At 43.4% G+C, this 15,395-nt stretch overlaps 1 protein-coding gene across 1 annotated transcript in view; it reads left to right on the forward strand.

Annotated features, from left to right (window-relative positions):
- Positions 1 to 15,395, forward strand: part of nelfb (negative elongation factor complex member B) — a 90,351-nt gene that overhangs the window by 45,840 nt on the left and 29,116 nt on the right. The window contains exons 8-10 of the mRNA XM_078171001.1: positions 10,983 to 11,078; positions 11,268 to 11,410; positions 12,415 to 12,521. Coding sequence (XP_078027127.1) covers positions 10,983 to 11,078; positions 11,268 to 11,410; positions 12,415 to 12,521 — 346 coding nt within the window. The remainder of the gene's footprint in view (positions 1 to 10,982; positions 11,079 to 11,267; positions 11,411 to 12,414; positions 12,522 to 15,395) is intronic.

A 15,395-nucleotide genomic window follows, 5' to 3' on the forward strand; every position in this document is an offset into this window, starting at 1 on the left:
AGCTTTTATCTCTGCAAGTTGGGCTGAGCATGGCTGAGCAAGTTTACGTGATTGTAGTGTCTCAAAGGTGTGATCATTGTTGTGAAGTTGAACAATCCCGTAGCCTGCATGTCTACCAGTGGTGTCACGAAAACATGAGCCATCTACAAACAATGTGAGATCAGCTGGGATTGGTTGATTGTGCAAATCTTCACATAAATTTCTCTGTGTCATGAATGCAATCATGTGGCTTACCATCTGTTGGCAGCACCAGTTTAGTGGCGGGGTTGATGGTGGAACAGCGTTGAATGTTAAATTCAGGGGCTGATAGGATTACCTCATAGCCCGTACGCCTGGCCTGTGGGCATGTCTTGCATCAGGACGGCACATGCAAAGCCTGATCTTTCTGCTACCTAGAGATGAAAAGGTTTAGCATAGTTAGGAGTCCCTAACGCTGGAGCTGACTGCATGTCTATTTTTTAGATTTGGAACGCACCCTCAGCTTCCTCTGTCCATGTCAATTGTGCTGTGTTGTTTGTCTGTCCTACTGCTCTTAGTAAAGCTCTGAGTGGAGCAGTTTTTATAGCATAGTCACAAATCCATGGCCGACTGTATCCCGTCATGCCGAGAAAAGACAGCATTTGGCCCACCGCCTGCGGTTGAGGTGCCTTACTTACTACCTCTATTTGAGATGGGGCAATGCACTTTTTATCCCCACTCGACTGTCTGCCCAAGTACTCTACAGACTGCTGGCAGAACTGCAATTTGTTTTTACGGACCTTTGTGTCCCCCCCTTTGCTAATGCTGTGAGCACTGCAGTGGAATCTTTTTGACATTGTTCTTTTGAAAAGCTACAGACAAGCAAATCATATGCATGTTGTAATACAGTGCTTGGCACGTTCAAATTAGCTAGGTCATATTGCTGACCTTCATAAGTGAATGCAAACAAATATTGAGAGTCTGGGTGTAGCGGTACACTGAAAAAGGCTGAACACAAATCGATAACTGTGTACCACTGTGTATCGGATGGTATGTTTGAAAGCAATGTGTGTGAATCTGGCACATGTGGCATCTCTGTTTCCACCACTGCATTAGCTACTCTTCTGAGGAATTTGGTTTCTTGATTGGAAAAATGGGCGTGTTGCAGGGACTTCTAGTTTTGACCAGAACTCCAGCTTTTACCAAGCCTTCAATTGTGGGTTGGATACCGTCAATGGCATGCCGCTACAGAGGATACTGCCTCTGGTATGGTAGGCTAGCATGTGGTTTTAGTGTGATGTGAATAGGTTGCGCTGATTTTATCAAGCCTACGTCTGTTTTATGTGCTGTCCATAGCTGTGGTGGAACTGTGCGTGTTCTTCTGTGACTGCCATCTGTGTGGGAGTAGTACCATCTACAAGTACCTAATCTGTGACTGCTTTATCACCTGTCTTAGTTGAGATTCTAATGTATTGTTTGTCATCTGAAATGTGGATGTATTTGTTCTTGTTGGGTAACCACTCTCGCACCTGCAGTGCACAACCGACCATTGGACCCAAATGATGAGACTCATAACCTTCTGCTATCATCAGTGTAACGTGTGGTGCAGAATTTGGCACCTGAAACCATCCTGCTAATTCCTCTGGGAGGCGGACGGCTGCCGCCACACCTTGAGGTGCTGAATACATGTCTTCACTAATGATCAGGCATGTTTTTTTTTTTTTTTTGAGCACTGTGTCCCTGCATTCTTGACAATCTACATGAGTCTGGTCAGCGTCATACATGAGTGTGCAATGCAGTGGCAGAGTGGGACTATGTGCTGTTTCAAAATGTAACCTGACCCATGGTTCCCACTGAGTCCATGTCTGTTTAAGGTGCGGCTCTTCTGGTGTCAGTTGGAGGCAGTAGCCCAACACCTATTGTGTCTCTGTGGCGTTCACGGGGCAGCTGTGGCATCATGCTTTGTGGAGGTTCCTCAGGGAAATCTAAATATAGTCCATCTTGAGCACACATGTTCTTAGCTTTGAGAGGGCACAATATATCTCTGCCTAGAAGATTCACTGGCGTATGAGCTGAGTAGAGCATGAGTGCAAATATGACTTTTCCTGCGATAAGCAGTGGAACGGGCTCTGTCAATGGTATGACTTGTGATTTCAAAGAGAAGCCTATGGTCTTGATGGATGACTTAGAGAGGGGGAGTTCAGAGCCCTCTTTTCCTAGGCATGAATAGGCAGCCCCTGTGTCCACCATAAAAGGATATGCTTGTTCGTGGGTGACAACAGGTACAGTTGGTTCGTCGTGTGGCTGTAATGAAATGACTGGTGACATTACTTCTCCCTCAGGCTTCTCTGGGCAACCCTACCATGGGCACCCTGTCTCGTTTTCGGCAAATTTTCTGCTGGACCTTCCCATGGGTTGACCGAACAGTCTTTGTGTCGGTGGCCGGGCTGGTAACAACCTCAGCATAGCTGGTTAGATGCTGCAGGATTCACTCCTGGAAATCCTGTGTTCATTTCCTGGGAGCCTGATTGCTGATAGGGTGTGGCTCGCTGATAGGTTTGCTGTTGCGGTGGCTGGGGTCTTGGAGGAAAGCTCAGTCCCCCTCTCCATCCTCCTCGGCCTGCCAGTCCTCCCCTAGGTCCAACTCGACCCCGCCACCTCGGGGGCCTCTGGAGTGGTAATGAGTGGCACTGGATTGTCAGTGTTCTGCGTGTGGGGAGCGTCTTCTTTCATCTGCTCTCGGCCTTCGTATCTCTGGCCAAGGTCACTGTGAACCTTCCCTCCACTTGGCCTTCCATTGTTGTTGCTGCTCTTGCCGCCCCCACCGAGCGCAGTGGGTATTGTCCCGTCTCTGATGGTGATGTGTCTTGTGGGTATGGTGGTGGTGATGCTGGTAGGGGTGGGGCTATGGGTCTCACATCCATCAGTGCCCGTGGGTCCTGTGGATGCCTGCTGCACTCCCTTGGCTCGGTTAAATCTAGGCTCAAAACATATCTCTTCTCAAAAACATTTGTATTCTTCTGACATGATATTTTAATCTCCTACTCTGTGCTTATTTGTGCCTTGATTTATGTATTTATGTATGTTGCTGTTATGGCTTTGGTTTTTTTGTTATTGTGTTTCCTCTGTATTTTTCATTTTCTATTTTTTATATGGTCAGCACTTTGGTCAATGTGAGTTGTTTTTTATGTGCTTTATAAATAAAGTTGACTTGACTTGACTTGACTACTTGCAACATTCGCTTCCTACCCCCTGCTTGTCTAAACCACCCTAATACCTCCCTTTCCTTAACCCTATTGTTCTTTTTTATAACTCACCTTAGTGTCTTTTGCCTCAATGTATTTAGTTCTGTATCCACCTCGTCGCAACATGCCAGGTTGAAGGTTCCATCTTTAGGCCAACAATTTTTTTTTCCCCAGATTTTTGATTTATTCATTTATTTATTTATTTATTTTTGTTTTTCCTGATGTTCTTTTTGTGCCATTTAGTCACACAGCGCTGGATTCAGTTTCTCCTACCTTGATGTTATGTCATCACTATCTCTATGGGTGTCAGACCCTTTTTTCCATCTTTCCTTGAAGTCTTGTTTCACTGTGCCAGCTCTTGGAATTTCTTGTTGCTCGTCTGTTTCTTTTGTGCTTATCAGTGCTAATAATTTCCTCTACTGTAACGGTAGTTTCTTTTTTTTATTGTTATATTATTATTATTATTATTATTATTATTTCTTTTTCAGAGATTATATTCTAATTTATGTGACCTGTCTCCTAGGGGGACTTTGGTTAAACAGCCAAATGTTCATGTCTCCCAAATCAACTTTTCTGGGCACAACAACAATCCGCAGCCATGGATTATGTGTCTCTCCTTTGTGACCTCGTATTCTTATCTGGTGTAGAGGGAGTGAAGCTACTGGCGCGTCCTTATGATTATCACACAAATTCTGCAGCAGCGGATTTAATGAGTAAGGAACCCACAGTCTGCGCAAAATCACTTCCCACGGGACACCTGGAAATAACTCTTTTACTCTCTTCAAGTTAAATTTGGTGACCTGCCAAAGTTTTTGTTTGATCTCCTGCTCGTCTTGCCAATGTTCTACCCCTTTACTGTCAAAGTATGTTCTTCTCCAGCCAAAATTGCGCTCTTATGCCCCTGAATTCTACTGGACCCTCAGTGACGCAATGACTCTCTGTTATAATCTCATCTCCCCCTTCATTTCCCTCTTCCATCTATTTCAGGTGTTCTGATGTGAGTTATGTATAACCTCACCTCTTAACCTGTCACTGGTGAAATTTATGTGTTTGCCTTATTACTCTCCCTATTTGTGTTATCTCTGGTCCACAATGTTGTACCAGTGAAGTCAGCCTAATTTGATCTCCCAATGTTGCAGCAGCGAGGCCTTATCAGACAGCCTAATTATGATCTCCCAATGTTGCAGCAGCGAGGCCTGTGTACTTGATTTATTTAACAGCTTAGTTTGATTCTCTCTATCTGCTCACCCCCTTCGCTGTCTATGTAGCTTCTTTCCAACCCAAAATGTGTTTTTTATGCCTCTAGTGTCCACTGAACCATCAGTCATGCAATATTCTTCGGCCCAAATTTCATTACTACTGCTGTCACCCTCTTCCATCCAACTCTTAACAGCTTGATCTCAACTTCTTTTTTCTTTATTTTATTACTTATTGTATTTATTATAAAACTATACATATAAACTAAAACTACTTATCATTTATAATTTATTTATAATTTTATTGCTTATTCTAGTCATTTATGAGACTATACTTATCACTTATTTTATTTATCTATAAAATTAAATTAAAATAACAGATATTTCTTTTTTATTCTCTCCTTAACAGCCAACCAGTTTGTATGGAGTTCACCCGAGCAACTGGTTCAATCAGTGAAACATGTGGACTTTTTGTTGGCACCGTTAGGTTACCCTTGTCTGGTTTTGTTTCACTGAGACACTGTTAATAACTACCTCATGTAACAAAACTTTGAAACAAATCACATAAAACAAACACACAGATACCAGATTATGATAAAACATTCAGGCCCCAAAATGTCTTTTTTCTTTGTAATGACCTTTAACCCAATAGAGGTCAGAACCAAACTATCAAATTTTAACAAAGCTTTGTTTTTTGTATAAGCCCACTTCTGTTGGCTGTGTTCCTCACTCTATGCTGGCTGCATGCCTCACCCCCTCCTTTTGTGCTCTCTGTTTAGTCAGTCTCCCAATGATTTGTCAGTCTTTTTACAGTTACATTTTATTTAACACTTTACTGTATTTACAACACTTTATACAACGCTTCGTGCATTACTCTAAATAGATTATACTGTGTTTACTACAACTTACTTCTAAATATACTACAATGTATGTACAGCAACTTTATAGCTTACAGTTAGGTTTTTACAATTTTTACACTTTGATCGATCTGTTAACTGTTTTGACTTGTTTTTTGTCTTTTTTACTTTTCCTTTATCTCTTTGGTTGCAACATTTTAAGCGTTCTGCCCGTGTCAGACCTGTTCTGTCTACGGTGACTCCCCTCCTTCTTGGCCGGGAGTTCACTTTCTTCAAAACAGCGGTATCCACAGAAGCTTTTTTACTTTAGGCCTTTTCTTAATCTCTATTCCCTAAGATCTCCGTCTAAGCTGTCCCAACGGTTGACTCACACACACCTGCCCCTACAGGCTTAAAGGTGTGCGTGGCAAGTCGCTAGCGGTATCCACGGATTCGCTTTTGAGTACCTCTGACTCTCTTATTTTTGCATTCCGCCCGAGCAGCCTATTGGTTGGCTCAACGCCCCTGCCTTCACAGATTTAAAGGATGCGTTTGTCAAGTCAATAGCGGTAACCACGGATATGCTTTTGAGTATCTCTCTGACTCTTTTCTTCTCTTATTGTGCACTTTTGTCTCTTTAAATACTTTAAATACTCCTCATACTTTAAATACTTTACTCTTACTACATTCCTCACTACATTTGTTACCATACATTCAGCACACACACGTTCACTCTTTCTTTTGCCTGCTTGGTTTCTCTAGCTCACTCCCCCACATTCCACACACACATACACACACTCACTCACTCCCTCCCACATTCACTCTCCATGTTTATCTCTCTAACTTACACACACACACACACACACACACACACACACACACACTGTGTTGCACTAGATTCAGTTGTCTCCAGCAATATATCAGCCATGTTCCAATGTTGTGTTATTAGTTAGTAATTTTTACATCACATTTTAGGTTCTTTAGGAGAGGAATTTGTCAAATACCTCCGACCTGGGCGGCTCCCAACTGCACCTCAGACGCACCCGGTTTAGGCAGAAAAAAAGGCTCTGCTTACCTTATCTGGTGGCCAGCTGTACGTCTGATGTGCAGCCAAGCGCCCCCTGATCTCAGGATCCAACCTCCTCGTCCTCCTGGCTGGCTCGCCAAATAATGTAGAAGCAAAAAAGTCAAGGTCCCGAGCCGGGCCAGTTAGCTCGCGACCTCGCTCTTCTTCTCTCAAACGGACTTTCTTTGTCTTCCATTAGATATCAAAAACTCAAATACTCAGAGGTCAAAAAATCACTGGAGACACGTAGAATCAGATGCAACTGAGTTTAATGTGCTCGCAGGCAACAAACACATCACAACCCAAATGAGCCAAGCTCCGGAGCAAGGCTGGAATTTCTTTGTTTGCGCTCGCTCTTTTATCATAGAATTTCTGCTGAGTCATTTCTTTCCCTTAATCCTTCCCACTTGGCTCTGATCGTAACGATATCCCACCTCTGCTGAGTCACTTTTTCTCCACCATAATGGTGTCATATTTCTGCTGACTCAGCACTTTTTAGTCCTTCCCCCTCTAGGGTCATTCTCAGGACAAGCTGTAATTCCCCTAATTTTCCACTAGTGTTTTCTGAACCCATCCTCATGCTATTTTTAGAAATAATTCACAGTGAGTCCTAGGTACTTCTCCACCACAATGCTTAAGTGCTCAATAAGTGTGTGTGTGTGTCATAAGAATACATGAAATATTAAACCAGTGTGTAATTTGTCAGTTGCACAGATTATATTGCTTCAACACATATCTTTTAAAGGTCAGCTAAAAGGTACAGTATATGTCTTCAGTAAATCAGTACATTACACTACAGTAGCTTAGATCTTTACCAGCATGTTTCAGTATCAGACGAGCAGGATAAACCAGCCGGTATTCAACTCTTTTCTCCCGCAGGATTTTCTTCGTCTCGTCAGATCTTCGCCTTTTCTGTTGAAGCTCAAATGAATAATCCGAGTAGAGTCGCATGATGTTGTTTTCATGTCGCAGCATGCCTTGCTGTCGCACGGACGTCAAGGCCCGCTCCTTATCCTGGTAACAGAGGAACTGCATTATTAACGCCCGTGGCGGCTGGCCTGGCTTCGGTCTCAGGGCGAGTGTCCTGTGGGCGCACTGCAGCTCCACTCCGTTAGTAAAGCTCCCAGGATGTTAAGCAGTAGTTTCTCCACAAATTTGGTGGGTGCACTTCCTTCAAACCCTTCTGGTAGCCCCGTCAAGCAGAGACTGCATCTCCTGGAGCGGTTTTCCATGTCATTTAGCTTTACTCTCAACTCCTGTACCATTTGCTCCATTTGAGAGAGGCGCCTGGACATGCTATCCACATCGCCGTCGAGCCTGTTAAGGCCGCCTTCCAGGTCTTCTTGTTTCTTCTCAATAAGTGAACTTTTCTGTTGTAAAGCTTTTAGGGTCAAGTTTAGGTCCTCAATCTTGCTAGTTATCGCCTTGTTTCCCTTGTTGATAGCAGCCATTATTTCGGCGGAGCTGTACTCCCGTTCTGCACTTTCTTCCTGGGCAGACATGGCTAATAGCGTCGCCTCTTTGCTAGCTGTTTTCATTGCTGCACCATGGAGTTTTCTCACTGCCGTCCTTTTACTTTTAGACATGTATGAGGATGAGAATCAGTCCCCTTTGCATTTAGTAAGCTGTTCAAGCTTTTATTTTCCGCTATCAGTACGTAAAAATCATTTATTTAATCAATAGATACGGAGCTGACGTTTCTGTGTCTGTTCTCTAGCTTGCCATCACGTGACCGTTGCTGTTTTTATCTTGATGGTGTATACTATTTTATTTGTCTTATAAAGCCCTTTGTGAATGTGTTGTGTAAAGTGCTGTACAAATAATGTTTATTATAATTATTATTATCATTATTATTATTATTAGATTAGAGATTAGATTAGATTAGATAGAACTGTATTAATCCCTTGGGAAGAGTTGTACAGTCTGATGGCCTGAGGGACAAAGGAGTTTTTCAGTCTGTTAGTCCTACACTTGGGAAGGAGCAGTCTTTGGCTGAACAGGCTCCTCTGGTTGCTGATGACGGTGTGCAGAGGGCGACTGGCATCGTCCATAATGTCCAGCAGTTTGTCCAGTATTCTCTTCTCTGCCACCGTCACCAGAGAGTCTAGCTTCATGCCAACCACAGAGCCAGCCCGCCCGATCAGTTTGTCCAGCCTGGATGTGTCCTTCTTGGATGTGCTGCCCCCCCAGCACACCACGGTGTAAAAGAGGACGCTGGCTATCACGGACTGGTAAAACATCCGCAGGAGTTTCCTGCAGATGTTAAACGACCGCAGCCTCCTCAGGAAGTACAGCCTGTTCTGTCTCTTCCTGTACAGGTGGTTGGTGTGGGTTGTCCAGTCCAGTTTGCTGTCCAGCCACAGCCCGATGTACCTGTAGGAATCCACAGCCTCCACCTCAACTCCCTCGATCAGAACTGGTCGCGGTCTTGGTCTGGACTTCCCAAAGTCAATGACCAGCTCCTTGGTCTTCGAGGTGTTGAGCTGTAGATGGTTTGTGTGGCACCAGACAGCAAAGTCCCTCACTAGGCTCCTGTACTGTACTATGTGACATGAGTTGTAGCAGAAGTCTGAGGTGTACAGGGTGAAGAGAAGAGGTGCCAGCACCGTGCCCTGGGGTGCTCCGGTGCTGCTGATGACAGTGGCAGACGTGGTGTCCCTCAGCCTGACGTACTGCGGCCTGTCGGTGAGGTAGCTGGAGATCCAAGTGACCAGGCAGGGGTCCACTCTCATCCTGTTAAGTTTGTCCTGAAGCACAAGGGGCTGGATGGTGTTAAAGGCACTCGAGAAGTCCAGGAAGAGAATCCTCACCATGCTGCTTCCCTTATCCAGGTGCGAGTGGGCTCGTTGTAGCAGGTAGAGGATGGCATCCTCCACACCTACCCAGTATGCAAACTGTTGCGTTACATAACACTGATCTTCGGAAAAGCAATACCGGTGTGCATCTCTCCTCTCACACTCTTCGCACTGCTCCGCCCCACTCACTCACTCACTCACAAGTTCTCCAGCAACACTAAGAGAGACACAGACACACACTGCTATTCTGTTTAACCTGTCTGTGAATTAGTCTCGAGTGTGACATCAGTCTATATGTTGCACGTGTTGCACTAAATCAGTCTGTGAGATGAATGAAATGACCGCAGTAACAAATGCGCAGTACAGCACTGTGCTGCATGTGTGGGAGACAGAGCTGCTTGATTGTGTCAGGTGAGTGTTTGTTTGCTAATTTGTGTGTGAAATGGATCATAGCGCATTGCCGTTCCTCTTGGTAGTTGTAGTGTGACATTGAGACAGCCTGCAGGTGACAGATGTGTTTGAAAAAATGCAGCGACAACACAGACATTTCATATACAAGACCTATATAATGAGAACAGTCTCTTGCTCCTTTCCTCCCTCAGCCTCTCTGTTGATGCTATGTGCATTAATACGATTAATAGCCTAAATAAATGAAAAGATTTAAATGATTTCCCAGCACTAGTTTCATTTGAAAGGCTGTGGAAAACGACTTTTTAAACACCACCGCCACCCCCCCCCCCCCCCCCCCCCAAAAACTACAAGGGATTTAGGCCTACTTGACACTTTTTTACTCATGTTATAGTTTTGTGGCCTGTGCTGCAAACCCTTAAACTTCTGCAGCTCCAGTGCTATGTGCAAAAAGTTAAGGTACAGCCCTGCTATATATTTTATATAATTTTTCTCTTACATGTTGTGCAGCTGTACATTTTCAAACAGGGAAAAAATATCCCCAGCTCTACATTTTATTCTGATCAGTCTGTTTTTATGAAAGTGCTTGTGACATCTCAAATGTGGCTTTGACTTGTAACTGAACATGTAGCCAATTTTATAGAAGATGCCAAGATACATATCGTGTATTACCATTCAGCCTAAAAATACTGAGATATGAATTTTTTGTCTGTATCGCCCATCCCTACTTTATATCATAAATGTAACATAAGACTCAAAAAAGGATTAATTATGAATTATCAGTTGCAACTTTTAGCTGAGATTGAGCTGAATGTTTGCTTACATACTTAAAACCAATGGCAACACGGCAGAAACTGATCACTGGTTTGTATAAAACAATCTCACTCACCAATTAAGTCCAACCACAGTTAGAATATTTCAGTGTTGCTTTCCATTTAAGGTCCAGTGTGTAGGATATAGGTGGATATATTGGCAGAAATGTAATATGTAATTTTAACTATGTTTTTATTAGTCTATAATCACCTGAAAATAAGAATCATTATCATTACCTTAGAATGAGCCGTTTGTACTACATACAGAGCAGGTCCTCTTCCACTGAATCCACCATTTTGTTTCTACAATGGCCCAAAAGGGACAAACTAAGCACTGGCTCTGGATGGGGCCAATTGTATTTTCACGTCAGCCACCGCTTGGCACACTGGACAAGTTTTAGTTTGTTGCAATCTGCAACTTCACCACTAGATGCCACCAAATCTTAAACACAAGACCTTTAAAGCAGCTGTATTGTAGTCTTGTCTCTGTGAGCCATCAGACTCATTTTTTATGCAATTATTTATTTTCAATTTGCATATTTCCTTCTGTGTTGGTGCTGGGTCTAAAAGACTCCCCCTCAAGTAAATGTGTTTTCACTGTGTTTTCCCTCATACACAGCCTATTTAATCAACAAAAGGTCAAGTTGCATGTGTGTTTGTGAACAGGATAGTCCAGACCTGATGCTGCTGCTGAGGATGCTGTCACTGGGTCAGGGGGCGTGGGACATGATTGACAGCCAGGTGTTCAAAGAGCCTCGTTTGGTACGTACAGTGTACAGCTCAGGTGTATCTTTGTGTCAGTTCATAAAATCACACCAAGGCTAAAACAAACTGTTGGTAAATAGCTTATTTGTTTTTCACGCTGTTGGTTATAGGCTAGTTGAAGGTCACTGCATTGAAATAAATGGACTGTAAGTTGTTAACGTTGTCTTCCTGTGTACCTACTATCAGGATTTGGAGGTGGTGACCCGCTTCTTGCCTGCCATGATGTCAGTGGTTGTTGATGATCACACCTTCACTGTAGAACAGAAGCTTCCCAGTGAAGAGAAGAGTTCATTAACATACCCCACCACACTGCCTGATACCTTCAACAGGTGAAGCACTGCACACAGGACAGAGGGTGACATCATATAGCATCACTTCATAGAAAGGTTTTTTGTCCATAGCAGCATTTCAGAGTTTACCTTGCTAGGACCTGTGTGAAGAGGTGAGAAAAGTGGGTTAGCACGTTAACAGGCTTAACCTCGACATCTTACACTGGTGTCATTCAGACGGGATAGATCGCCACAGTGTCAACAGGAAATTAGATTATATTCAGTAAGGTGACACAATATTGTAATGGGTGACACAATGTTGTAACAGTAATGCTTATATCTGATTTAACTGTCTGCGACCCTTGGTTCTCTGTGAGGATCTTACATTTTGGGTTTGCTGCACCTTGAAATTCATTCTGCTTAACTTAGACCTGCTGTCCTCATTCATGGACATTTTCATGTGCCATCTACTGGTAGCAAGAGCACAACATAACCGCAATCCATGTAAAAACAAGGTGGCAGCCATCTCTGCCAAGTCTGTCTACATCCAAGCCTTACAAAAGTGGACAAGGTACTAAACCTGATCACATTTTATGGTTGAAAGTTATTTATGCTTAATTAAGTTTGTAATTTGATATGGCATACAGATTTGACCATTTTTAGCAAAAGTGACAAGCTATGACGCTTTTTATTAGAACGTACTTGTTTAAGGACATTGGAGTTTGTGTTTGTGTGCAAAGTAAAAACATTTCTACACACATATTAGTGAATGAGGCCCAGTGTTCTTAATGTGTTGGTGTTAAATGTAATTGACTGTGTTACTAACTTTACATGCAGCCAGATAGGACAACTGTGAGAGGACTCACAGCATAACTGTAAGACAGCCCAAAGCTCGTGAGATGTGCAGCTGGAACAAAAACAACTACAAACAGGGAATTCAAGGCACTCTTGTAATGCTCATTCAATTCAGGATGTTTGTCCTTATCTGTAATGACTGATGTGATAGGAAAAATGTGTTAGTGAGAAGTATTGTGATTGTGATGGTCTTTGTTTCTCTTTCTCAGGTACCTGCAGGAGAACAGAGTGGCCTGTGAAATGGGTCTCTACTACGTCCTCCATATTGCCAAACTGAGGAACAAGAATGCCTTACAGAGGTTACTGCCTCCCCTGGGTCAGTATCACTCTTCCCCTAATGTTGTGTAAAATATGAGAAGTCCTAGATCATAGTATCCAACACCACACACCCCTTTAAAGGTTGCACTTCACTTACTTACCTACTCCTCTTCATCCCCTATGGTACATAAGGCTTAATTGAGCACTTTCCATTGCATTTGATCCTTGGCAGCATGTTGCTCCTCTCCCCTTGACAGGTTCATCTTTTCCAACTCCAGTGTCACAGTTCTGCACCACGTGGTTTGGGGCCTTCCAGGTTTTCTTTTGGCAAAGATGATGCCATTTTTGTTCTCAACGTGATTAGTTTGGCTTGTACATTTGCCACAGAGTTGCTTTGTGATCTTATACATAGTGCTCAGATTCCCATAGGCTACAGCCTTCTCAGCTTCATGGCAAGGTTTTCAACAAAGACCCTCTTGTCTCTTCTGGCACTCCTCTTCACCTCTCTGTCCTTGTTTTTATAGGGCATCTTGGCTTTTTCAAGGAGACGTTGAGACTTGGTGTTCAGCATCTTTGTCTTTAGCTGTTACCTCTCTTTGATTTTCTGCTGAGTGTTAGCTGATATCCATTCTTTGGCCCCTTTTTGTTTGAAGCCCAGGACTTCATGCTGTTTCAGAGTATATAGTCTTGATAGCATTCCATTTACTGTTTATCAGAGATGGGGACTCGAGTCATTGTGACTTGGACTCGAGTCGACTCGAGTCACTGTTTTGATGACTCGTGACTTGACTTGACAAAAAATAAAAGACTTGAGACTTGACTCGGACTTGGAAGTTAAAGACTCGGGACTTGACTTGAGACACGATGACTCAAAATTAATAAATTAATTTAATTTAATTTAATTTAAAAAAAAAGTCGATTACCCGGTAGGAGCGCAGGCTGAAAATGGCGTTGTCATGAATGGATCACTACCCTGTCAATCAGTCATGCCCTCTCTTCGTACCTTACGTGTTTATTGGAGAAACACGCCCTCTTATATCAGATAGGCATTAGTCTGAGTGGGTGGAAGTTCGCTGCAAAGCTCAGCCTCTCATTGGGCGGAATGAGCCACCCGCTGAAGCTTTTGCGGTGTTTGATCTTGCGGGGATGTAGCCATTTTTCTGCCATGGTTTGCGTCCTGTAGGCAATATTTTTGTGGGTGTGTTACACCAAAACCTGTTTCCCCCCGGCAATATTTTTGCAAGCGCACCGTTGCTGTGGCACCGCCAAGAACGATTGTGATTGGTTGAAAGAAATACAAGCAGCCGGGGCGTTTTTTTCTCCAATCTTAAAGTGAGAGTCGGCCCAAAGAAAGGTCTGGTGAGCGAGACTAGATAGGCATCAACATGTCAGCGGGAGGGGTACCGAGGGTCATCATCTTTGTTTTCTAATTTATTTGCTAACATTAACCCCAGAAAATGTGAGCGAACATTCCAACCGGTTCATCACAAGACCGGCTGTACGTTTTATGAACGAGCAACACAGGGTTAAATGAGCTAAATGGGTGAGTTTGGCCGCTGCGTTGGTTAGTGTGTGTGTGTGTGTGTGTGCGCGCCCATGGGGGTCGTCCCTGCAAAGTAAACGTTGCAGCGATGAAGTCGCCTAAAATTTGGTTAAAACTGAGTAACCCAAGTAACTACATGCTAAAACACTAGTAAACAAAGTAGATATTGCTTAAAAACAGATCATGACATACATATGGGTTTAAAACTTAGCAAAGTAAGTAAATATAATTTAAAATGGAATAAATATGTTAATGAAGTAACTTTTAGTTAAAACCAGCATATGCAGTTGAGCTAAGATCAGATTCTGCAGGTAAAATGACAATAATAAGGTGACTTGACTTGGACTTGACTTGACCTATTACAGGACTTGACTTGACTTGACTTGACTTGACATAACCTGTGACTTGACTTGACTTGACTTGCCCAAGAAAAAATGATTTGGGACTTACTTGAGATTTGAAGGTTAAGACTTGAGACTTACTTGAGACTTGCACATGTGTGACTTGGTCCCATCTCTGCTGTTTATAGTGGGTTCTTCTTCCATTTCAGAGGCAGCATCTAGTATGCTAAAGTGGTTTCTAAGTTCCAACACAAACTCTTGGTTTTCCTTTGGATACTGGAGTTTAGCAATGTCCAGTTTTTTTCTGTCGCTGGCCTTGTGGGATCAGCTGCTTAAACTTGAGTTTGATGGTGGCAACGGTTAGGTAGTGGTTGCTGTAGGCATCTGCACCCCAGTATGCTACACCACTTACCATTAATGATAATGTGATCTGTTTGGTTGATGATCCTACCATCAGGTGACTTCCATATGAGCTTGTGGATTTTCTTATGTGGAAAGATGGTTCCACCAATGACCAGGTTGTTATTCATGCAGAATCCAACAAGGCGTTCACCACTGTTGTTTCTCTCTCCACATCTGTGTGCAGGGCTGGACTGAGATATAAAATCAGCCCTGGACTTTTGCCCAGACCAGCCCACCACAATCGGCTGGACATCACCCATCCTTGTTCTCCCCTTCAATACATGAACATACCAGCCCCAAATACCACTACTTAGCTGAGTGGTATTAGAGTAGAGTGCAGATAGACTTATATACTAACAATATGCGATGTTGGGCCCTCCTTACACTGAGAGAGGACCATCCTACTTTCTTATAAAGATCATGCCTCCCTCTCCTACACTGTGAGCCTCCTCCTGTTCCCTGCTGTCCTGTCCCTCTGTCTCAGTGGGATCTCTGGCCTCACTCTGTTCCTCTCCTCCATCATTACTGTCCTGATGGCACACCTGTTGAAGACTAGCGGTTGCAGGATGGGGGTGGGCCGTGGGAGACAAACCAGTGGGCCCATCATCTCTCTGCTCTGTGGGCTGATCAGCCAAAAACCAAATAT

This window comes from Epinephelus lanceolatus, chromosome 9, assembly GCF_041903045.1.
Source record: "Epinephelus lanceolatus isolate andai-2023 chromosome 9, ASM4190304v1, whole genome shotgun sequence".
NCBI classification, from domain to species: Eukaryota; Metazoa; Chordata; class Actinopteri; order Perciformes; family Serranidae; genus Epinephelus; species Epinephelus lanceolatus.